Source organism: Dendrobates tinctorius, unplaced genomic scaffold (assembly GCF_039654945.1).
Source record: "Dendrobates tinctorius isolate UK_male_01 unplaced genomic scaffold, ASM3965494v1 ptg000143l, whole genome shotgun sequence".
Lineage (NCBI taxonomy): Eukaryota > Metazoa > Chordata > Amphibia > Anura > Dendrobatidae > Dendrobates > Dendrobates tinctorius.
The window spans coordinates 31,202,534-31,225,861 of NW_027361810.1; the positions used below are offsets into that span (position 1 = coordinate 31,202,534).

Below are 23,328 nucleotides of genomic sequence, written 5' to 3' on the forward strand. Positions count from 1 at the left end.
AGAATGTAGCGCGTCCCCATTGTTTTCTTTGTTGTGATGCTGAGCCCCAGAATATGAAACAGATTCAGTGGGTTAAAATCGGGCACATTTTGCTGTAAAGAAGTGTGAGTAAGCAACTAAACGTTTCCAACACACATCCCCCATATTCCCCCGCCTAAAAAATATTAGAAACTTTGTGACGTATGTAATACAAAAGTACATAGACAGAAACATAAGACCTTTTAAACATGGAGCTTAAGAATTCTCCTACAAATTTTTCTTCCTCTATATTTGATAAACTGATGAGATGAGCTCCAAAATCTTGGCACAGATCTTCAGCTTCCTGCCAGGTTCTTTTTCTCATCAGTTTCTCATGATGGAAGACCTGGATGTAAAAAGGAAGACGTGGAGCATTCAGATATCTGCTCATATAACTATACAAGGCCGCTGAGTGAGATAACACTTAAAGGGAATCTGTCACCCCTTTTTTGGAATATGAGCTGCCGGCACCGCCATCAGGGGCTTATCTACAGCATTCTGTAATGCTGTAGATAAGCCCCCGATGTAACCTGAAAGATAAGAAAAAAGAGTTAGATTATACTCACCGGGGGGGCGGTCCGGTCCGATGGGTGTCGCAGTCCGGTCCGGCGCCTCCCATCTTCTTTCCTTCCTGTCGTGGCTCCAGCGCAGGTGCACTGCTCTGCCCTGTTGAGGGCAGAGCAGAATACTTCAGTGCGCAGGCGCCGGGAGCGTATTTTGCAGTGCGCAGGTGCCGGGAGAGGTCCGGCACCTGCGCACTGAAGTATTCTGCTCTTCCCTCAACAGGGCAGAGCAGTGCGCCTGCGCCGGAGCCACGACAGGAAGGAAAGAAGAGGATGGCATTGTATGAAGATGGGAGGCGCCGGACCGGACCGCGACACCCATCGGACCAGACCGCCCCCCGGTGAGTATAATCTAACACTTTTTTCTTATCTTTCAGGTTACATCGGGGGCTTATCTACAGCATTACAGAATGCTGTAGATAAGCCCCTGATGGCGGTGCCGGCAGCTCATATTCGAACAAAAAAAAGGGGTGACAGCTTCCCTTTAATGGTCTGTTCCTCTGTTAAATAAACTTGACATTTATAAAAGTGTCTTGGACATCTCACACTACAGAACTACACATTTGCATGCCTGACAACAATTGATTTTTCTGTCTTAAGATAGTTTTAATGCCATTCGTCGAGGAAAGCCTACAAAACCCATTAAAATGCCAAATTTGAACAAAATTAGTTTAGGCCACATCCTCCATAAAGTTAATCTCTATGGTTATTGCAACAAAAATGATGGTTACTGACTGTAGTAAAACAGTGTCTTTTTCATCTTGTTTCTTTTACCCCTAAAATTAAAGAAGTAATTCAGCTCCATTCTACCTGTCTTGTGCACCAAGCGGGCAGATTACAGAAGACGTGACATCACCCAACCCCGCTCACCTCTTGATGCAGAAGTGAGTGGCGTTATTTGCCAGTTAGTGAACAAGCAAATACAGTATATTTAGACATGCCCTCAGTCACCTCCAGATGTGTAAGAGTTGGTTTGTTTCAATTTTGCAGGACCAAGTCCATCGGTCAAGACATGAATCCTTGGCGGTTGGATGCCAGGCCCTGAGGACCAACTCTTACCTGTTGGCATTAGCAGCTCTTCTTTTGAATAGCTGGCCTGGCACGACTTCATTAGTTTGGAGTAATGCACATTTGATGTCGTGCCAGGCCAGTAAAGCAAATAAAGACCTGCAGATGCCGGGAGGCAGGAGGTGGGTCTCAGAGCTCTTATCCAGTAGCCAGAGAGCTGACATGGCCAGCGTAATGGGTCTTTTGAATCAATTTGCATCAACTCTACCCATTATCTAAGGCTTTGAGTGGTATGTGAACACAAAGTCTTAAGATAGATTTGCACATGGCTGGTTTTCTGATGTTTGCTGCTGCAGCCAGATAATATGTTGTGATTGTTATCCCATGAATTCCCACTGAGTACCTGGTGACATGCCAGAGTCTTACATGACCACACTGTTGGGGGTGTATAAAAGGTTCCTATTTTCTCCCCAGTAGATGTCAGACACTTTCAAACAAAGTAGACAGAAAAAATAAGGAAGTTGTGAATCTCAACAAATATGTCTTGTGTCTTAGCTATCTAGAAAGTGGGGATGAGAACTCACAATTGAAGTGTACTACCCTAGGGCTTTAAAGAGGGTCATACAAGAGCAGGTTAGGAATTCAAGACTGAGCTGCCTGCCCCATTGGAGAAGACCAGTCCACCTGCCCATTAGTATACTACTGTTATTGAGAGAGGGCAAGAATAGTCATGACAAAAGGGAGCATAGAGGCTTGATTCTGTAACTAAAGTGTGCATCCACATACAGGGTGAAGATTAATCATCATAAAGGTAAGGATTTGCCACAGAAGAGGGGAGTACACGCTGTGCTGCTTTGTGCAAGACACTGAGTGAAGAAGGTGCTGCTGAGGAGATTGCAAGCAGACTGGCAGCACAGGTAAAGTACTGCACATACAAGTAAAGTGTCACAAGCGCAAGTTAAAGAAGCATTCACATTTCATACATTTAATGTAAAAGGTAGGTGTAGAACCTGTTTCTATCTCTCTAAAGACGGTCTCCTCCCTGCTGTGGGTTAATGGAGAGCTGGTCAAAATTTCCAAACAAATGAATGGGGATTTGCATCTACTCTACATTCATGGTTTGTTTTGCAATGCATCATAACTTTAGGAGATGAGACTGCCCTTTTTAAATGGTGCAGGAGTCAGCCTGTTGGTTTGTATCAACTGTTACCTCATGTTAGATTTTGCAACCAACAAGCTTATTGCCTCTATGTGAGTAAAATTGATGACAATCAGTGGTGAAACACTCTTTCATCAAGGGTCATTTTAGTCATTGGGCACACTACCCAATCATATTTTATAAAAGGAATGTTCCATTTTGCAAAACACAGGGGAAACCAACCCTTTTCCAGGCTGTTGGGAAATAATCCTGGAAACTTTTGAACTGATGTCTGAATTCACTACTTTATACTTATTGTTACCTTATAGCAGTGATGAAGATGTGGAGCTGTGTCCCAAGATGGTGCACAAGCTTGGTCCATATTTCCTTCCAGTGGGTTTGGTTCTCTCTCTACATCAGTTCTTAGCGGCTTTTTGCACAAGGTTTTAGCTCGGAACCCTTTACAGTCCTTTACTGCCCAGCGGCCCAGAGAGACTCCACTACTCAGAACAACACAACCTCCATTATGACCTAAAAATATCTCAAACAGAAATGATAGGCATTAGGGGCATCTATAGTTTACGAGAACTCGTCTTGTAGAAACCTTAGCAGGATTATTATACCATGTAAGTAAACTTAATGGTTACTTCTGTTAAAAATAGTATATACCGTTGACTAATTAGTGTCGCACATCTGTCTTTGCTTTTAGTGAAATCCAATTACTTTGTTTTGTAGAAAACCCTTAGAATTATAAAATGTAGGCAGCAGGTTGCCGCAACTAAAGGGCGCTTCCTGGATGCTCTTATGATATTATTACATCTGTGTGCCCACCACATGACCAGTAGGTCATGTAGTGGGCTCAGGAGCTGAGTACGATCAATACAGGGCAAGTGTCAGCTGTGTTATACACCTGGCACCTGCCTTCAACAGCAGCAAACAGAGCTAGCGCCTGCTGAAGGCCCATGTAGCCACCATGCCGATACTTGTGCCACAGGTTAGATTTTGTAGGCGTTAGTGATGAGCGAGAATACTTGTTACTTGGGTTTCTCCGAGCATGCTCGGGTGGTCTCCGAGTATTTGGGCGTGCTCGGAGATTTAGTTTTTGTCGCCTCAGCTGCATGATTTGCGGCTGCTAGACAGGCTGAATACATAGGAGAATTCCTAACAAACAGGCAACCCCCACATGTATTCAGGCTTTCTAGCTGTCGCAAATCATGCAGCTGCGGCGAGGAAAACTAAATCTCTGAGCAGTGGCACGCCCAAATACTCGAGATTGCCCGAGGATGCTCGGGAAAACCCGAGCAACGAGTATACTCGCTCATCACAAGTAGGAGTCTTTGATTTTCGCTATATACAATTGATCAAATGGACACAGGTTCATGTCCCCTTTGGGGACTTAAAAAAATATAGATAAAATAAACAAATAGAAAAGAAAATTAAAACAAAAATTCGGTATTGCCGTGTCTGTAAAAGTCTGATCTAATAAAATGTAAAACTATTCAGCCTATATGGAAACCCCCTAAAGAAAAAAAACCAGAATCAAAATGCCAGAATTGCTGTTTTTTTGCTTATCGCAACTCCACTAAAAAAAAAAAAACAATAAAAATTACAGTTTGGCACGCAAAAAAACAAGCCCTCTTCAACAGAAAAATAAAAAAGTGCTGGGTCTCAGAAGTTGGTAGCATAAACCAAATTACTTTGTTTACAAAGATCAGAAATTTTTTAAGCCACTAAATTAATGAAAAAAAACTGTACAAGTTCGGTATCACCATAATCATACTGAACTGGAAAATCATGTTAGTTATCTGCAAAATGAACACTGTGAAAATGAAACCCCCCCCAAAGAATGCAATGTCGGAATTTATTTTTCACCGTTGTTGGATTTTTTTCTCTGTTCTTCAGCTTATTACATAGTAAAATAAATGGTTTCATTCAAAACTAAAATTTCTCCAATCGCTATTTCACTTGGAAGAAGAGGTAAAAATCGGTAGCTAAAAGGGTTAAGTGACAGTAAACAGTGATCTTGAAAATCATGTTGCGTAAAGTGAACTAGAAAATCGTATAACTTTTCCCTACAAAGTGAGAAAACTTCTTTTGCTGTATCTAGTCAAAATTTAAAAATTCTAAACCAAGTCTTACACGAGATACAATGCACGAGTCAAAAGTTCTTTTCCCCAGACAGATGCACTTACTTGGTTCCTGGGCATCCCAGTTTGTGAAGCTTGTATCCCGGTACTCTCTATCATTTATTAACCAGTTATATTCTCCAGTTTTGTTTATGTCTTGAAATGCAATCCAAAAGTCGAAGTGTCTGGTAATCTTACTAGAAATCAGGCTGTTAATAAAAGCCTGCTCAAACCTAAGACAACAAGCAAAAACATCATTACTATTTCATGCACTTATACTCTGTCTGGCTCATTCTTTTAGGCTCCCTTTTATTATGGCAATGATTACGTTTGGTTTCTCTTCCCAACAAGGAGACACCTGGATTTATATCTAGGACTATTGCTGTATTGAATCAGCTCTGTTCTCTTCCTCCAGATAAAGTGTCCAAAATGTAAGTTTTCCCATCACTAAAATGAATTCTTTTTGCTCATGCCGTTGGGATCTTTTCTTAGGGCTCATTGACAAGACCGGTTTTCTCCACCGAGTGCTATCCATGGTTTTCACTTTTACTTATGATATTATATGGGGCTGTGCATGTCTGATTTTTTTTCACAGACTGAGTGGTCCACGGAAAAAGTCGAAGACGTCCGATTTTGATCCAAGTTTTGGATCAAAATCAGCAATGCAAGTCTATGGGTCCATAAAAAGAAAAATCAGAGAGGTGGGTGGGTAGGAGCTTACCACATCTGTAGAACAGTTGCGTTGAATGATTCATCGGAGGGTACCTGGATCCAGCTGACAGAGCACAGCCGAGAAGCAACGAAGAGCAGGAAGAGTATACCAGATCAATGTGCCCCATACTCCTCTTGCTCTTCGTTGCTTCTCGAAAAAAACATCAGACCGCACTTGGATGCTATCAGAGTACAGTCTGATTTTCACGGACTGATAGAATGGGAAAGATGAAGAAACTTTTTCTTTCTCTGTGTCTGAGAAAACTGATGCCACTCTGATCAAACTCTGATCAGAATAATCAGACCTTTTTTCTCAGATGTGAAGAAAACGGCTGTGTGACCCTATCCTTAGGACTTAGCTGATGACCATTTTAATTGGACAAGTGCTGTCTGTGGTTTTGACGGATTGTACTTGTACCCATGTTATTCTATGAGGCCGTACACATGTAAAAATTTTTCATTGGACGGAGTCATCTAAGGAGTAGAAAAATTGCCAATTTGCCGCTGATAATTGGATGGTACTCGCCCATTCATGTGTATGGTTCTGATGACATCTGCGTGTGGTCACATTTTCACATACTGATATAATGAAGAAGGTGGAGAAACCTATTTTTTCTCTCCACCTCCTAGAAAATCGTATCCCACTCTGATCAGAGTGTGATGAGCATAATTGGACAGATTTTCTCGAATGGAAAGAAAACGGTCGTGTGATCCTAGCGACTCTAGCTTTAAACCGAGGGTGCATGCCACCAACGATGCCTATGCTTACCAATATTGGTTTTAATAGCATAAGGACATTTAGATATCACTCAAGAATTGGCCCTTAGGCGAATGTAACCACCCATTTTTTGGTGAGGCTACTTAAACCCTACCCCTTTTCTGCCTGGGACAGGCCAGAATTAGCCAGATTTATCTATGAAAAATTGTGACAGCCTGGACAAATTTCAGAACCATTGGCAACTATTTATGTCTATGGTCTCATGATATCAAACTAAGGAATGGCTCGTAAACCAATAATATTTATATTCCTGATATGTTTCTTTAGATCTCTCTATAAAACAGGAAAACACTTAGGACAAGTTAGGATAGGATATGGGTTGAACTAGATGGACTTAAAGTCTTCCTTCAACCTTAATAACTATGTTACTATGTTACTTGAAATAAAAGCTTTTAAGTACACAAAAATCCACAAAACTCTTATAAAAATGGATAAAATTTATAGTGTTTTTTTTTTACAAATGAATCCTAAAAACGTTATGTGAAAAAGCCTTAAAGAATTAAAATATGGAAGTTGGCTTTTTTGCTGTCCTGCCTCATATCATAGTATGAGGAACCAGAGAAAAGGTTGCACTGGGAATAAAAATTCTTAGGAGCACAAAGTTTTAAGAGAAAAAAATATATAGTACTGTTCTCTTTTGAAATTTTGCATTGAAGTGGTGTCGCCAGCACTGAAGATCAGGGGAAGTGCATATGCCTCAAACTTCTGGCTGGGTGCCCCGGATCTCCAGACTAGTGCCACCTTGATCCAGTTGCAGAGTATGGAGCCTCCATTGCCCACCAATCTCCGCCCTGTAGGCTGCAGTAGGCTTATGGACCACTTGATATCAGGGTCCCGTAGCAGATGGCACAATGACGTCACTGCATTACATCACCTGTGCCGGCTCAGTATTTGCAGGAGGGTAAGAGGCTCAATATAAAGTTTACAGTTTAATTGTTGAAGGGGTGGCACAAAGATGGCATTACTTGTTTTGGAGGGAACACTCAGGGGGCATTATAGGGGCATTAATAATTTCCAAAGTGGGGCTTTATTTATTTTAAAGGGGTACTTAGGGTGAGTTACCACTGCGTTGGGGGACACAATACTTGGCTTGCCCTTTGCCCCACTGGTTGGACCACTTAACATATGTTACAAAGTTAGAGCATACCTGTTGGTGATAGTTGCTGGGGGGCAGTTGGAATCACTTTTAACTTCCAAGAAAGTTTGATCTTGGAAGTTAGTGCCATAACAATAAGCACCATGCCTTTCCCAATTCTGTAAAGAAAATAAGTTCAACAACATAGTAAAGAAAATCTCAACATTATTATAATCAGGATCAAGTAACTGATTATATTTATATATAAATAATCACCAAAAAGATAAAAGCAGCACTCCAAAGTCCACAAAGATTCTGTTCACTGACCCAAAGTCATAGTGGTGATGTTTTGTTCTAAGTGTGGGACTTTATCAAGCAGTACTGGGACATCATGTCTCGCTCCATCTATCAACGACACAATGCACCACAGACTGTCCAGGAGTTGACTGTTGCTTTAATCCAGGTCTGGGAGGAGATCCTTCAGGAGACCATCCGCCGCCTTATCAGGAGCATGCCCAGGCGTTGTAGGGAGGTCATACAGGCACGTGGAGGCCACACACACTACTGAGCATCATTTCCATGTTTTGAGGCATTTCCACTGAAGTTGGATCAGCCTGTAATTTGATTTTCAACTTTGATTTTGAGTATCATTCCAAATCCAGACCTCCATGGGATATTCATTTTGATTTACATTGATCAATTTTATGTTTTTTTGTTCTCAACGTTCTCCACTACGTAACAACTAACAATCTGCAACTGGAATATTTCATTCAATGATATCTAGGATGTGGTATTTTAGTGTTTCCTTTATTTTTTTCAGCAGTGTATATAAGAATTTTAAAGAATAACTTTTTGGCGCTTCTCCCACAATAAACTGATCATTGAAATTCTGACCCTTGGAACAAACATGCCAAGGCCATGGTCTACCTGTAAACCTTATATATTCATACAAATTCATAAAATTTCTCCAAACCTTAACAGTAACCTTGACCCACTTAATTTCAATAGGGCTGAACTGCAGTTTCTGCACAGCGTCAGGGTGGAAGTAACACAGTGCAGATAACAATATTTATAAGATCCTCTGTGGTTTACTTGCTCTTCAGAACATCTAACAACTTCTATACATGAAGCCCCAAAAATGCAAATATAAGCAAACAAACCCCTAGCAGTTCTTGTTTTCTCAGATGTTATATATTTGCTTGTCTAACCTTTGTACTGAAAGTTAAGCGCAGTCAACGTCACATGTTCACTTTCAGAACAATGTAATGATTTTTATACTATGATGGATGTTAAAGACAATATTCTTAAAGGGTTAGTCCCAAAACGGTGAATATTTTGCACAGCACAGTATCGGCAGGACTATTGTCAATATATCATACCAACCCAACATAAAGTTTCTTTCTTGTACTTTTGTGTCTTTCTTTCCTCTCCTTCTGCCCCTCTGTGCAGCCAAGTTCACAAAGCAGAAAGGGTGGTCCTATTCTTATCTGCTAAAACTACATTTCTCAGCCACACCCTGCTTCTTCTCAGTGCTGCAGGTCCCTCCCTCTGCTCTCGTTCTGCTTACTGATAAAGATAGATCTTAACAAAGGAAATGTTTTATTTATATGGATAGTGTTGAATGTATTGACTAAGAGTATTTGCAATCTCCACATTTCATTGGTGTTTCATGGGAATCTTCAGGGCATGATCCTGCTCATCTCTGCATCCATAACTGTGATGAGCACAAAATAGGGCAATGAGTAAGTCATGAGAGTGTATATATTTTATTTGACAGGGTCATAGGTACATCTATTTTTCATTAAGTGGGCTTCTCAGAAATTATTGCCATAAATCAGATTTTCTGGTTAGAACATTTGCTTATTAATTTACCTCTGCACATTCTTCATCAGCAGCATCCGTTGTCTTTGATAGACTGGGTTTCTTGCAAACTGAGATAAGTTTTCTGCTGCAAGATCTCACTTTCCAGTTTCCATCCTAAATAAAAAAAAAATGTGCTTATATTTATATCTATACATTATATTACATTTGTTACATTTATACATTTTAGCAACCTAAAGGGGTCGGCACCCAGCTTTTCCAAAATGCTGAATGGTAAAGGTGCACACTAAACCTGGCTGCCTCTTCCGACATAATTACCGCAGGTAGATTTGCTATATAGGACACAGAAAACATGAAAAAGAAGTCCTGTGGGGTCAATATTGAGGATGTGTCCTTTCCAGCTCTGTCATAGTCTATGGAGCAGATTGGAAAGTTCAAAAAGTGCCCTTCCCCCTTCATTCATATTGAAAACTAGCAACTGCATACTGCAAAGCTCTGGGGACTGGAATTTGACCCTTTGTAGTCAAAATTTGGCACAGATGCTCATTGATTCCACTGAGCATCATCAGGGTAAAAAGCAACAGCTGATCTTAAAGAAATTTCTTGTATTAAGAAACCTACAAGGACTCAAAAGCTATCTTATAGGAAATGAGGTCGTCAGCAACATTGCAACGATTATAAAACCCCATCGGAGTTGCTTTACGTAAGTAAACTACGACATGAGACAGTGTGACAGGCATGCTCTGACATGGAGAGTGTGGCGTCATACTCTGCAATATGGGGGATCTTGGTGGGCATGCTTTGTAAAAGCAAAGAAAAACATCAAAATATTATCTTACAGTTTTTTGTGCGGACACACAGAGGTCACTGCCCTCCAGGCTAATGTTGGGTTCATGTCTCTGCCATGTGGTGAAGGTCACTGTGGAGCCATCCGACCACTGAAACTGAACCGGATCCCTATTTTTAGAGCTTAGTCCAATCCAGGCTTCACTTATATTCTCTGGAATAAGGAGAAAGATTCAGGATTGCATCCTAGGCCTCTTTCATACATCTCTAATTTTCCACATATTTCCATAAAAATGGTGAGAGTTTTTCACGTATGGAACAAAAAATAACTTACAAAGCTTCTCCTATGCATTGAAATATTAATCACGGACTGTACATGGCCGTGTGCCGTCCATGACTTTCACGAACCCATAGACTCGTATGGTTGATTTTCGTCCACGACACAGATAAAAAATGAAAATTTCTCTAAGATTTTTTGCGAACTCTTGGTGAACAGCCCTGTAGACAATAATGGGTATATCCTCTATCGGTGAAAACCACATATAGAACATGCGCGTGCAAAACACTGCGCTCTCTCCCACGTTCAGTGGCCCCAATGTCTAAACCCCCGAAGACGGGATTCTGCCATATGCACCAGTGGGTCCATTTTCTATAATGGTGCAGACAGAGTCACTGGGTGCTCTGCCGTGATTTGTTTTGGCCGTACACATCTACTGTAGGCGGACAGCTAGACGTAATTTACTATGTATTGGTGTCTGCCTCCAATAGGCGTAGAGACGAAAATGGGGGGGTTCAGATGAAAATGGGTCACTGAATGTAGGGTAGAACTCAGTGTGAAATAGCCCATAGTGATCAATGTCTCCAGCCTGTAATTCTGATATGAGGACATCGGCTGCATTCACTGTAGACTGTGAAATGATAATTACAGTCATAATAATCTGAGCAGGCTTCTCTGGCTTCAAAGAAATTGGGGACGTGTGATATTTTTATTACTAAGGGTAAAAAGTGCAATATTTTTGTGGATTGTCTTTGTCACAAATCATTGGGGGATTCAGGATAGCTCTGGGTCTGCTGAAATTTAAATGTTGTTTTCTCTTTTTGGTCCAGCAAGAGTTAATATCAGTCTCTTGCTGGCACATCTTTTAGGCTGATGTTGGTTGGTAACCACTCCCACCTTCCTTTAAATAGTCACATGACTCATCAGCTGATCGTCGGTTATAGAGTTCTTCTGTGAAGACCAGCTAGGGGGTGAGGAGCTCTCCTGTGACGGTGGTGGTCTTGCTGCTATGGGATTTCTGATTCCTGGTGCCGTTTGCTCTGCTGCTGTGAAGCTTAGCAGCAGAGCCTGAGCTGGGTATTTTCCATTTTGTCTGTCTCCTGTGAGTCTAGCGTCCTTGCCGGTTAGTGCACTAGCCAGTGTACATTGAGGTGAAAATCAGGGACTAGGCACATGACGGTGACAGGGGGAAGGACCTGCATAGAGTGTTAGGGGAGCTTATGGACAGGCACAGGTTGTTGGTGTGAGGAGGTGTCCCATCCCTCGCTCCCTACCTTTAGGGCCTTCCTCTCCCTTTTCCATCTTCCTAAATTTATATGCTGTGTCCTCGGCCGAACTTACCCGTGTCCAAGCCTGACAGTCGTGGAATTTCTGGGCATTTGCTAACCTCCACTCCTGGTCTCTTGCCTTGGCATTGCAATGTAAAAATTTCAGGCTATGAATGCACCAAATATTGCTAAAGAAGAGTACTACTGGGGAAGCCACCTGGGGATTCAATCTACGAAGAGTCAACATTCATTGTAGGAGTTTGGGCTGAAGTATGCACAATCCGTAGTCCCTGGTTTAGTCCTACAATAAATCAGTTCATGACAGCCCACATCTCTATTTGGCTGTTGTTATTCAGTTGCGGAAAGAACTGTTCACTACTGAAAGCATCACATATTCTAATTAGCAAGAACTAGTGATGGGTGAGTGTGCTCGGCACTGCTCAATACTCCATCGGGCATCAGGGTGCTTGATCGAGTAGCGAGCAGTGCTGAGTATCGCGTGGTGCTTGAGTGTTCAGATCCCCGTAAGTGAATTATCTGAGCCGAGATGAGGGAGAGGAGAGTGCGAGAATGCTCCAGTTTGCCATTCCCTTCCATTAAGCTTGCTACTGGAGTTTAGCATGTGCGAGCGTCCGATGTGCTCGATTCGAGTACTGAGCACTCGAGAATTTCAGTGCTCGATCAACACTAGTAAGAATTGTTCATGACATGCCTTTAGGCATCGCACAACTTAGTAATGAGTGAACGTGCTGGGATGAGGAGCTAACCGAGTGTCTTCGGCATGCCGGAAAAATATGTCCGAGTCCCCACGGCTGCATGTCTCACGGCTGCTCGACAGTTGCAGCACACGCATATATTGCCGGTTAGCCAATCCCTGCATGTGTTGCTGCTGTTGAACAGCCGCGAGACGTGCAGCCGCGGGGACTCGGACATATTTTTCAAGCGCGCCGAAGACATTGGGTTAGCAAATGAACATGCTCACATAACACCTTGTCCCAGCACGTTCGCTCATCACTAGTGCAGATGCATTGCCAACTGTACCGCCCAACATGCTGCACTGTACACCCATAAATGCTCACTGGCAGTTTGTTTGTGTTCATTGTGTGAATATGCAGCAATCATTTGTGTGCAGCGCCACGGAATGTCAGTGATATTAAATAGTAGATAAGAAATTAAAAGACAGTTAAATTCTCACCATAGTCAAAGAGATGAACTAGAAATTCCACATCTGCCAGTGAGTTCACGCTCATTAATTCTCCTCCATGACTGCGACAGGCAGCAGATGCTTCAGACCAGCTGAACTCTTTCTGGAGTTTACTACAGCGCTGGCTGTAAGGGATCCAATCGGGCTCACACTGTGTTGGGTAATACTTCCAGGTCTCTTCTATTAGTCATGACATGCAGAGGGAACATCAGATCATTTTAGAATAATTTTAGACATTTATAACTCCTAATATCTTTATATGCTCAATGATTGAAATTGCAACACCCAGAAGGAAAAGTCATGGAATTATGGAAATAGCAGGATGGATAGACAAGTTACTGATCTGCAAATGATGACAAAGTGGAAACAAAATATTCAAAAGATCTCAATTTATTCAGTATCCAGTACTAGCAGAAATCCCCAAATTTACAGCCTTGGCTGCTATCAGTGAGGTCTGTCATGCTGAATGCACTTGGGCAAATTATCAAGATCCGCTGCTGGCAGCTCCTTTTGACGACCAATGATGTCCCAGATATGCTGAATGGGAGACAAGTCTGGAGACGTTGCAGGCCATGGTAGCATGTTTAGGTCATGCAGATTGCTCACAATAGCACAAGCAGCATGCAGCCTGGCATAGTTGTTTAGAAAAATGGCTTCTTGGACACTTTTACGTGTCCCATGAAAGCCTCTTCATGACGGCGTTGACCTTGCGGTCTCCAGACAAATCTTCGGCACCTTTGATACCAGCTAATCTCTCTTAAGAACAAAGAATTGGACAAGTCGAAATTCAACATGCCCAATCCCTTTATCCCTTGACATATCTCAAACAAAGTAGATCATTCACCAGGTTTTTACAATACCAACCACATACATTATATACTGGACTCATAAAATGCTAAATTTAACATCAGTTGTCGGCCAACACTTAACACGTATGACCTGCAAAAACCCAATGACACCTCGAGCCCAAAACTAAAGGCCCCTTTACATTTAGCGATGCACCAGCGATCTGACCACGATACGACCCAGTCAAGATCGCTGGTGCATCGCTAAATGGTCGCTAGTGAGCTGCCAAACAGGCAGATCTCACAGCGACGTAGCGACGCAGCAGCGGTCGTTACTTACCTTTCACACGCAGTGATGCTGACGTCCTCCCGCCCCCGTCCACACGTCGCTCGTCGGCGCCAGCATTAAGTGCCCGACGAGAAATTGACCCGGCCGATCTCGCTCGATCAGCGACAGACAGCGGGGGAGCCGGTCGGAGGTAAGTATCACACATAGCGATATCGCTAGCAATATCACTGCTGCGTCACAAAATCGGTGATGCTTTAGCGATATTGCTAGCGATATCGATATGTGTAAAACCCCCTTAAGACAATGCAGGAAACCTAAATGAATTATAATTTATTGCTCACCATAGTGTTCGTGTTGTCTTTTCATGAGATACTTTTTACAAGCATAAGGAAATTCGGATTCACATTCATAGCTGAGCCATTTGTGTTCTCCTCCTGCGTAATATGTCCCACAATGTCTCCTCTCATGGAGCCAGGGGGTGGAATCTGCACCAGAAGTTACAAGTAGTGACTAGACAAAATGTATCATACAGGTAATATATCTTAAGATAATATTCCAACTTTAAAAAAGTGATATAATAGGATTCCAGTTGTGTCATCGGGGTGCATATATGGTGCAATAATGCTCAGGTCATGACATTTCTTCCTTGTGAATCTTCCCCCATCACGTGAGTGATATTATTGAGAACTCACTAGAAATGTTATCTACACCTACCCTACTGTAGCAGCACCTACTGTACTTTGTAGGTTAAAATCTGGTCCATAGTAGTTCCTTTTTTCTGGTGTTTGCTTGTCTCCTTCCATTTTGTAGAGACTTATGCAACATTTTGTATTTAAATAGTTATCTAATTCAATAAAATATTTATACTTTTTAAGATATTTGGTTTTTCCTCTCCTTCGTTGTTGGTTTATACATCAATATAGTAGGTCTGGAAAACTCTAAGTCGTAATTGTCTTAATCTACAGTATATTCCAATGTGTCACTCCCCATATACAGTATATTATAAAGTAAGGTGTCCCTGTATATACTGTTGGTCTCCAAGCTTCACAAATAAAATCATCAGCCGCGGTGTTTTTAAAGCTGCCGCTAATGGCTGGCTAAGAATGGGAGCACCATCCCTTTATTATACAACTTGTAAATTTTGCAATGAACATTTGATGATAAATAATTGACACAATACATTTTCGCCTTATTATATAACAGAGGTCATATCCTCCATATATACAGTGGGGAAAAAAAGTATTTAGTCAGTCAGCAATAGTGCAAGTTCCACCACTTGAAAAGATGAGAGGCGTCTGTAATTTACATCATAGGTAGACCTCAACTATGGGAGACAAACTGAGGAAAAAAAATCCAGAAAATCACATTGTCTGTTTTTTTTTCATTTTATTTGCATATTATGGTGGAAAATAAGTATTTGGTCAGAAACAAGCAATCAAGATTTCTGGCTCTCACAGACCTGTAACTTCTTCTTTAAGAGTCTCCTCTTTCCTCCACTCATTACCTGTAGTAATGGCACCTGTTTAAACTTGTTATCAGTATAAAAAGACACCTGTGCACACCCTCAAACAGTCTGACTCCAAACTCCACTATGGTGAAGACCAAAGAGCTGTCAAAGGACACCAGAAACAAAATTGTAGCCCTGCACCAGGCTGGGAAGACTGAATCTGCAATAGCCAACCAGCTTGGAGTGAAGAAATCAACTGTGGGAGCAATAATTAGAAAATGGAAGACATACAAGACCACTGATAATCTCCCTCGGTCTGGTGCTCCACGCAAAATCCCACCCCGTGGGGTCAGAATGATCACAAGAACAGTGAGCAAAATTCCCAGAACCACGCGGGGGGACCTAGTGAATGAACTGCAGAGAGCTGGGACCAATGTAACAAGGCCTACCATAAGTAACACACTACGCCACCATGGACTCAGATCCTGCAGTGCCAGACGTGTCCCACTGCTTAAGCCTGTACATGTCCGGGCCCGTCTGAAGTTTGCTAGAGAGCATTTGGATGATCCAGAGGAGTTTTGGGAGAATGTCCTATGGTCTGATGAAACCAAACTGGAACTGTTTGGTAGAAACACAACTTGTCGTGTTTGGAGGAAAAAGAATACTGAGTTGCATCCATCAAACACCATACCTACTGTAAAGCATGGTGGTGGAAACATCATGCTTTGGGGCTGTTTCTCTGCAAAGGGGCCAGGACGACTGATCCGGGTACATGAAAGAATGAATGGGGCCATGTATCGTGAGATTTTGAGTGCAAACCTCCTTCCATCAGCAAGGGCATTGAAGATGAAACGTGGCTGGGTCTTTCAACATGACAATGATCCAAAGCACACCGCCAGGGCAACGAAGGAGTGGCTTCGTAAGAAGCATTTCAAGGTCCTGGAGTGGCCTAGCCAGTCTCCAGATCTCAACCCTATAGAAAACCTTTGGAGGGAGTTGAAAGTCCGTGTTGCCAAGCGAAAAGCCAAAAACATCACTGCTCTAGAGGAGATCTGCATGGAGGAATGGGCCAACATACCAACAACAGTGTGTGGCAACCTTGTGAAGACTTACAGAAAACGTTTGACCTCTGTCATTGCCAACAAAGGATATATCACAAAGTATTGAGATGAAATTTTGTTTCTGACCAAATACTTATTTTCCACCATAATATGCAAATAAAATGAAAAAAAAAAACAGACAATGTGATTTTCTGGATTTTTTTTTCTCAGTTTGTCTCCCATAGTTGAGGTCTACCTATGATGTAAATTACAGACGCCTCATCTTTTTAAGTGGTGGAACTTGCACTATTGCTGACTGACTAAATACTTTTTTTTCCCCACTGTATTATCCTATAGATTACATATCATTTTATATACAATGAAACATACTTGTTTTCCAGTTGACCAATGCCAAGGCTGCTCCATCCGACCACTGCCATCCGAATACTCCGTCCAGTTGGTTAAGGCCAATCCATAACATGGTGTCAGTGGTCTTTAATCTATCTGCATTGCCCATGTAGACGAAACAACAGTTGATTAACTCTTCTTTTTTTGCTAGCTCCAAAAAATTTGCTTTAGATGTTCAAAAATGCTCAATGAAGTTAGATAATCCATGGAAACACTGCATTTCCGTAGTGTTAACATCTGATTGCAAGGGGTCTCGGTCATGGGGGCCTGTTTGTTAAAATGGAGTTCCCAACAGGACAACACTTCTAGGTAATACAAGTTGGCCATTCAAATCAATGGGAATCTGTGAGCTATAAGACACATAGACACTACACTCGCTAACGTAAGTGTTGGAAAATTGTAGATGTTTAAGACATATCTCGTGGACACCTAATTCACATCTGGATGGAGTTTTGGAAACCATGTCCCTTTTCATGCCCAGCTATGTTGGGATTGTTTCTAAAAATTCTGGACTTTTGGCATCTTTGAGATTCTGAAAGGACAATGACTCTTTTCTTGTTGCCAACATAGAGGAAGGACTCAAGCATGACTCCATTTTATAACATCTATAAGGTCCAATAAGTCTTACAAGAGTTGTTCCAAAAGGACAATTGGTTTGTTGGAAAATCCCAGTCATAAATGGAAAAATTGCTCTCTGGCCACCTCACTGAATGTGCAACTACCAGGACAAAAGGAACTTTATTCTTCTCGGGAGTGGCTAACTTCCAGTTGTAGAGGTGCGCCCGGATCAGATACAGTCAATGCTCAGCAGACAGTGAGTGGCAGCTGCAGTGCACCTGTGAAGAGCGAACTGTCAATCAAAGTGCCAGGTTGTGCGGACATTTGCTGCTCACTGTGCGCTGAGCATTGACTGTATCCGATCCAGGCACGCCTCTATGACTGAAAGTCGTCCGCTGGGAGAAATAAACTTCATTATCTCCAGGTAGCTGTCCTTTCAGTAAGACGGTCGGACAGCATTGTAGCGCTATTAGCCTGCAGATTAACCCCATACATGCAGGTTAATAGTGTTTGGGTAAATGACAGATTCTCTTTAAGGTATCTACATTGTTGCAGCTCCCGCCTGTTATTGCCGTGGTATATTTAACCATTTCTGTGAATGTGATATCGGATTTATATTTTGGGTGCTGAAAATGTTGCATTGTGTCACCTAAATAATTAAACAGAAATAGGTATTTTCTGTATTATATATTTCTATAAGAAAGACAGAGGTCACTACTGTACGCTGAGATGGACATTGTGTTTATGGATTATGGTTATTGCATTATTCTTCCTTTCTTTGCACTAAGTCACATAGCGTAGGATTGCACCGATCATTACGCTATCAGACACTTACCGGAAATATAGTTCTGCTCTGCCACGTTCATAATACTTAACAAATCGCCCCCTTGAGCCTGACAAGACGCCCGAGCTGCTCTCCATGAGAGAATGGATCCTAAGTTGAACTGATAACAAATATGCTTTCCACTGTTTTCCTCCCATAAAAGATCACAGCGATCAACTAGGAGCAAATTGAGTAAACGAGATTTGTTTATGATTCCGGGTCAAAATGTACAATATATGCAAGAACCATAGTCATAAAGGCAAGAAGAAGCGTTAAGCTTGTGAGCACCCATGCAAAAGCTCCAATGTCATGTTGCATTTCTGGATCTATCATGTGTCATTTGTAGTACTAGTGTTTTATACAAAAAAGTGCCTGCGGATGCATTCATACTCCAGGGCCTAGACGTGACTGCTACCCCTCAACCCCTTACAGCGACACCCTCCCTTCTTGTAATTTATCAGCTAATTGGAAAAACTCAAAATAGCAGATTTTATGTTAAACCAGATTGAGACCAAATTTAGTGTGATAAAGAAGTCAAATCTTCCTAGATACTTTTCCTTATGCCATTGTTTACATGAGGCTCATAAGTTGCACGAACATCTTGGCACAATTTCGGCACTTTTTAAGCCTTGCCGCCTTTTCTCTCATTCATTTAGGACACTTTTCCAAACTTTCTAAGGAGTTGCATAATAAATGTGACCCAAGGCTTGTAAGCTAGTGGTTTTCTTGTGCAAATTACCGTAAGCCAAATTTCTGTCTCATTTGCACGGTGACATCTGTCACACGACATTGCAACATCACATCTAATGATTTCCTATGTTGTCGCATCGCAACCCGCGATCTACTGCGACGGTTTCCAAATGTGTTTGATTTCCCGTCGCTAGTTGCAAATCGCACGTGACGCACTTGTCATAGACGTCAATGCAAGTTTTATTAAACTGCATTTAGGATGCAACTTGACTACAGTTTGGCCATTTTTTACAGCAATATTGGAGCTCTAATATAGTCGCTGACAGCAAGTTGCACAAATGTTTTTCGCTGTGTGACTTGCCTGAAATTTATTACCGTATTGTCATATAGCCAAACCTAAAATTTCTCACAACATGCACAATATTGATATTTAACACCAGTCACTGGAAAAAAAAAGTCTAGCAGCTAAGTGTGGTGTGCAAACAAATCTCAAAGGGTTATTCACCAAGGGTAAGTGATAACTTGCAGATGAGTGGGGGTCAGATTGCCGGGACCCCCACCAATCTCGGTAATGGGGCTCTAAAAGTGCTCCATTGGAAATGGGCAGCGTTTGCTCTATATATAACAGCTCACCAGCAGCCTCAGATGCAGACAGAATAGAAGCTGGGATGCAACGATTCGGACCTCCCACACTGCCATATACATGTATATCATGTAATATCAATGCAAATAAAGAATAGCTCACAACTGATACTTGACGAGTCTGCACAAGAGAATAATCACGTGTATATAGTGGGGCAGATTTACCAATCCTGTCTAATATTTGGCACACAGTTTTGCATTTGATCCCTATTAAGTCACATTTCTTTTTATTAGTAAGGTGTATACACACAATAAATATGTCTAAAACGTGATGCAACATAATGGGCCAAAATGCACCATTTATTTGTACATTTTATGACATAGCTTAGGTGCAATTACATATCGGTAAATCTGCTTTCATGGCAGGGTTGTTATTAGGTGGTAACAAACTAGACATTGTCCTGATGAAGAGCAGTATATGGTGATATTAAAAGTAGCAGAGTGACTCCAGTTTGCATAAGTCCCAGGAAAGGTCCCCAGTGTTACTGTAGCAGTTGTAGCAATAGCAACAATGATTCTTTTGTATAATATTAGTAAGAGTTACAATAGTCACATAGTATTAATGAGTCATTTTGTGTATAGTCACACATGACCTTCTTGTATAAGTTACACTCACGGATTTCCCCGGGAAGTTGTGCAGAAACATAAGGCACCAGGATCCCATATAGCAACCCAGTGATATGGTGCCGTAGGGCAGACATGGCCGGTGACCGAAATCTTAGCACTTCTCAAAGTTGAAAATCTGGTACAAAATGAGAAGAACATATGAAACCCAAAACTTTGCAAAAAAATGCAGCTGCTTTCGGACTGGGGAGGTGAGGGATGGTGGAGGATGTGGGCTGAGTTATGGGAGCAGGAGGAGCTGGGATGGTAGGACTCCTATGTACTGGATGACCGTACTGTAGATCTAACTGATCACATTTTGGGTATATTTATTTTTATTAAAGCACGGTGACAACCAATATGACTGAAATCGCAGCTTATGCCGGGGTTGTCAATAAAATGTTCTAGTCTCCTGATTGAAACTTTGGTGTAGTAGTTCTGTGATATTGTGTATCCCCTGTTCCTGGTATGAGCCGGAGTGACACAGAGGAGAATGAAAAAGCTTTAGTGCCATCTAGCAGCAAAAAGTATAATGCCTTCAATATATTCTGTATAGTTGTGGCCAAAATTTAGTTTTTACGTGTGCGGCTTCAGTTTTTTTAGATCTTTTATTTGGCTGTTTCTATGGTTACTGAAGTATAATTATCAGCATTTCACACGTTTTTAAAGTTTTAATGACAAATACGTTAAGTTTAGACTTCTGCCCTTCGCCCTAGTAAGCCTCTACTGGGTACAACCCTGACCGATGACCACCCATCCTTTCCTAATCAATGCTAGGAGTTTATCATAATTTCTGTGTTATTGTTTGTGAGGATTGATCACAGGTTCTCAATAGGATTGATATCTGGGGACTTTCCATTGACAACAAAACCTACTAATTGATGGAGAGCAGGGTCTATAAATTTGAAAACCTGAAGACTAAAATAGACCCATAAAAATTAACTTTTAATAATATGTTAAAAGCATGACTCGTAACAAACATTAACATACGAATACCAATGTATAACAGAGATACGGCATCAGGGTAAATACAAAAAAGTGTCCATAACAATTAATAATAGCCTAGTGTAACGGGGTCTTCCAATCTCGGGTACCTCTTTCAGTACCATCCCGTGTTTCCGGAGGTCCACTCTGCTTTGGCTAGAGTCTGAATGAAGGACGCTGGCTGGAATTCCTTGGTTACATGGGCGCATATAAAAGATCACTGCTTCTCCACATATTTCCAGTCTGACAACACTTTACTCACAGGACACATAATATATCACACAGATACAGAGGGCAGGCCAATAGAAAAGCGGCAGGCCAGACATACATTACAATAGCCGCAGGTGGCCGGAGCCTGCCGATATTTACTGTGGGAATTACAAAGGTGGGGGGGCAGCTGGGCGCAGTCTGTGGGCTGATGCATTAGGGACATGCATCTCCCATGGAACCTATTATACATACATATAACTGCACAACATATTCTGGGTGCTGAGTGGTTCTGTAACATGGCTCCCCCTTTTCAGCGACGCGATCGGCATACACAGTCTGATCCTTAACGGATCGGTTTGGGGATGACCGAAGTTTATGGGGTTGGTACGAGTTCCGTATGTCGACTTATTCCATCGGCGTTACCGCTGTGTTTGCCGTGTCTGTAGTGGATGGTGAAGTTCAGAGGTTAAAGGGCTAAACTCCACCGCAGCAATCTGGCGTTGTCTCCGGAGACCCGATTAAGCCAGACTAGGGGATTATGGTCCATTAGGAGGGAAAACTGTCGTCCATACAAATATGGTTGCAACTTTTTGAGTGCCCATACTACCGCCAGGCACTCCTTCTCGATGGCCGCATAGCTTACTTCACGGGGCAGTAGTTTCCGACTCAGGTAAGCTACCGGGTGTTCTTGGCCGTCCGGCCCGACTTGGCTCAGCACTGGCCTCAATCCAAATATAGAAGCGTCTGTGTGAACAAGGAAACGTTTAGTTGGATCGGGTGCGGCCAATACAGGGGTATTGGTGAGGGCGTCCTTTATTTGGCGGAAGGCTTCCTCACACTCTGGGGTCCAGGTTACCTGGCGGGGTTGGTTCTTACGGGTCAGATCAGTGAGGGGCTTGGCTACGCTGCTGTAATTGGGAATGAATTTCCTGTAATACCCCGCCGTCCCTAGAAACGCCATGACCTGGCTTTTAGTTCGAGGGGTGGGCCATTTGGCTATGGCCTCAATCTTGACTGGTTCTGGTCGCTGTTTCCCACTTCCCACCCAATGCCCTAAATACTGAGCCTCTGCTTTGCCCACGTGACACTTGTTTGGGTTCAGGGTGGTTCCGGCCTGGTGGATCCTATCCAATACTGTCTCTAGGTGATTTAGATGCTCTTCCCATGTCACACTGTAGATGGCGATGTCGTCCAGGTAGGCACAAGCATAGTCCTGAAGACCATCCAGAAGCCGGTCAGCCAGCCTTTGGAAGGTCGCCGGGGCATTCTTCATCCCGAATGGCATAACTCGAAACTTGAATAAGCCGAATGGGGTGACAAATGACGACTTGGGAATAGCGTCAGGACTAAGGGGAATCTGCCAGCAGCCTTTGCATAGATCGATGGTGGTCAAATACTTTGCTCCTGCCAGCCGGTCTAAAAACTCATCCACACGCAGCATGGGATATGCATCCGTCACTGTTTTCTCATTGAGCTTACGATAGTCTACACAAAACCGTGTAGTGCCATCCTTCTTGGGCACTAACACTACGGGGATGCCCAGGGACTATCTGACTCTTCAATGACCCCTAAACGCAGCATCTCTTGAATCTCTTGTCGCATCCCCTCTCGTACAGACTCAGGGACGCGGAAGGGGCTTTGTTGCAGGGGGGTCTGATCCTGGGTCTCAACCTTGTGTTGTGCCAGGCGAGTGTACCCTGGTCTCCCTGAAAACATCCTCTGTCGCTGCCTCAACAACTCCTCCGCCTGCTGTCTCTCCCGGGGGCCTAGGTCTTCACCTAAGTGTACCTGGTCCCATGTTTTAGACTGAGTCCTTTCCCCTAAGACATCCGGCAAGGGAAGTCCGGCTAAACCTCTGCTTCAGCTGCACAGATGTCCACTACCTCTTCAGGGCGCTCCCGGTAAGGCTTCAGCATATTCACGTGGAACATGTGGATAACCCTGGGGTCGTCACAATCTGCCACATTATAGGTTGTGTCGGCTATTTTCCCCACTACCTGGTAGGGCCCCTGCCATGCAGCTTGGAACTTGTTCTGCTTAGTGGGCTCTAACACCAGGACCTTCTGTCCTATTTCC

At 42.6% G+C, this 23,328-nt stretch overlaps 1 protein-coding gene across 1 annotated transcript in view; it reads right to left on the minus strand.

The window, feature by feature from the left end:
* The window catches only part of PLA2R1 (phospholipase A2 receptor 1), a 52,533-nt gene extending 32,290 nt beyond the window's left edge, over nucleotides 1–20,243 (minus strand). The window contains exons 1-11 of the mRNA XM_073545717.1: nucleotides 20,072–20,243; nucleotides 18,130–18,300; nucleotides 16,725–16,838; nucleotides 14,189–14,332; nucleotides 12,765–12,950; nucleotides 10,078–10,238; nucleotides 9,290–9,394; nucleotides 7,490–7,596; nucleotides 4,920–5,086; nucleotides 3,050–3,258; nucleotides 219–364 (exon numbers count right to left, since the gene is read on the minus strand). Coding sequence (XP_073401818.1) covers nucleotides 219–364; nucleotides 3,050–3,258; nucleotides 4,920–5,086; nucleotides 7,490–7,596; nucleotides 9,290–9,394; nucleotides 10,078–10,238; nucleotides 12,765–12,950; nucleotides 14,189–14,332; nucleotides 16,725–16,838; nucleotides 18,130–18,300; nucleotides 20,072–20,156 — 1,595 coding nt within the window. The 5' untranslated portion in view covers nucleotides 20,157–20,243. The remainder of the gene's footprint in view (nucleotides 1–218; nucleotides 365–3,049; nucleotides 3,259–4,919; nucleotides 5,087–7,489; nucleotides 7,597–9,289; nucleotides 9,395–10,077; nucleotides 10,239–12,764; nucleotides 12,951–14,188; nucleotides 14,333–16,724; nucleotides 16,839–18,129; nucleotides 18,301–20,071) is intronic.
* Between the last annotated feature and the right edge of the window lie 3,085 nt (nucleotides 20,244–23,328).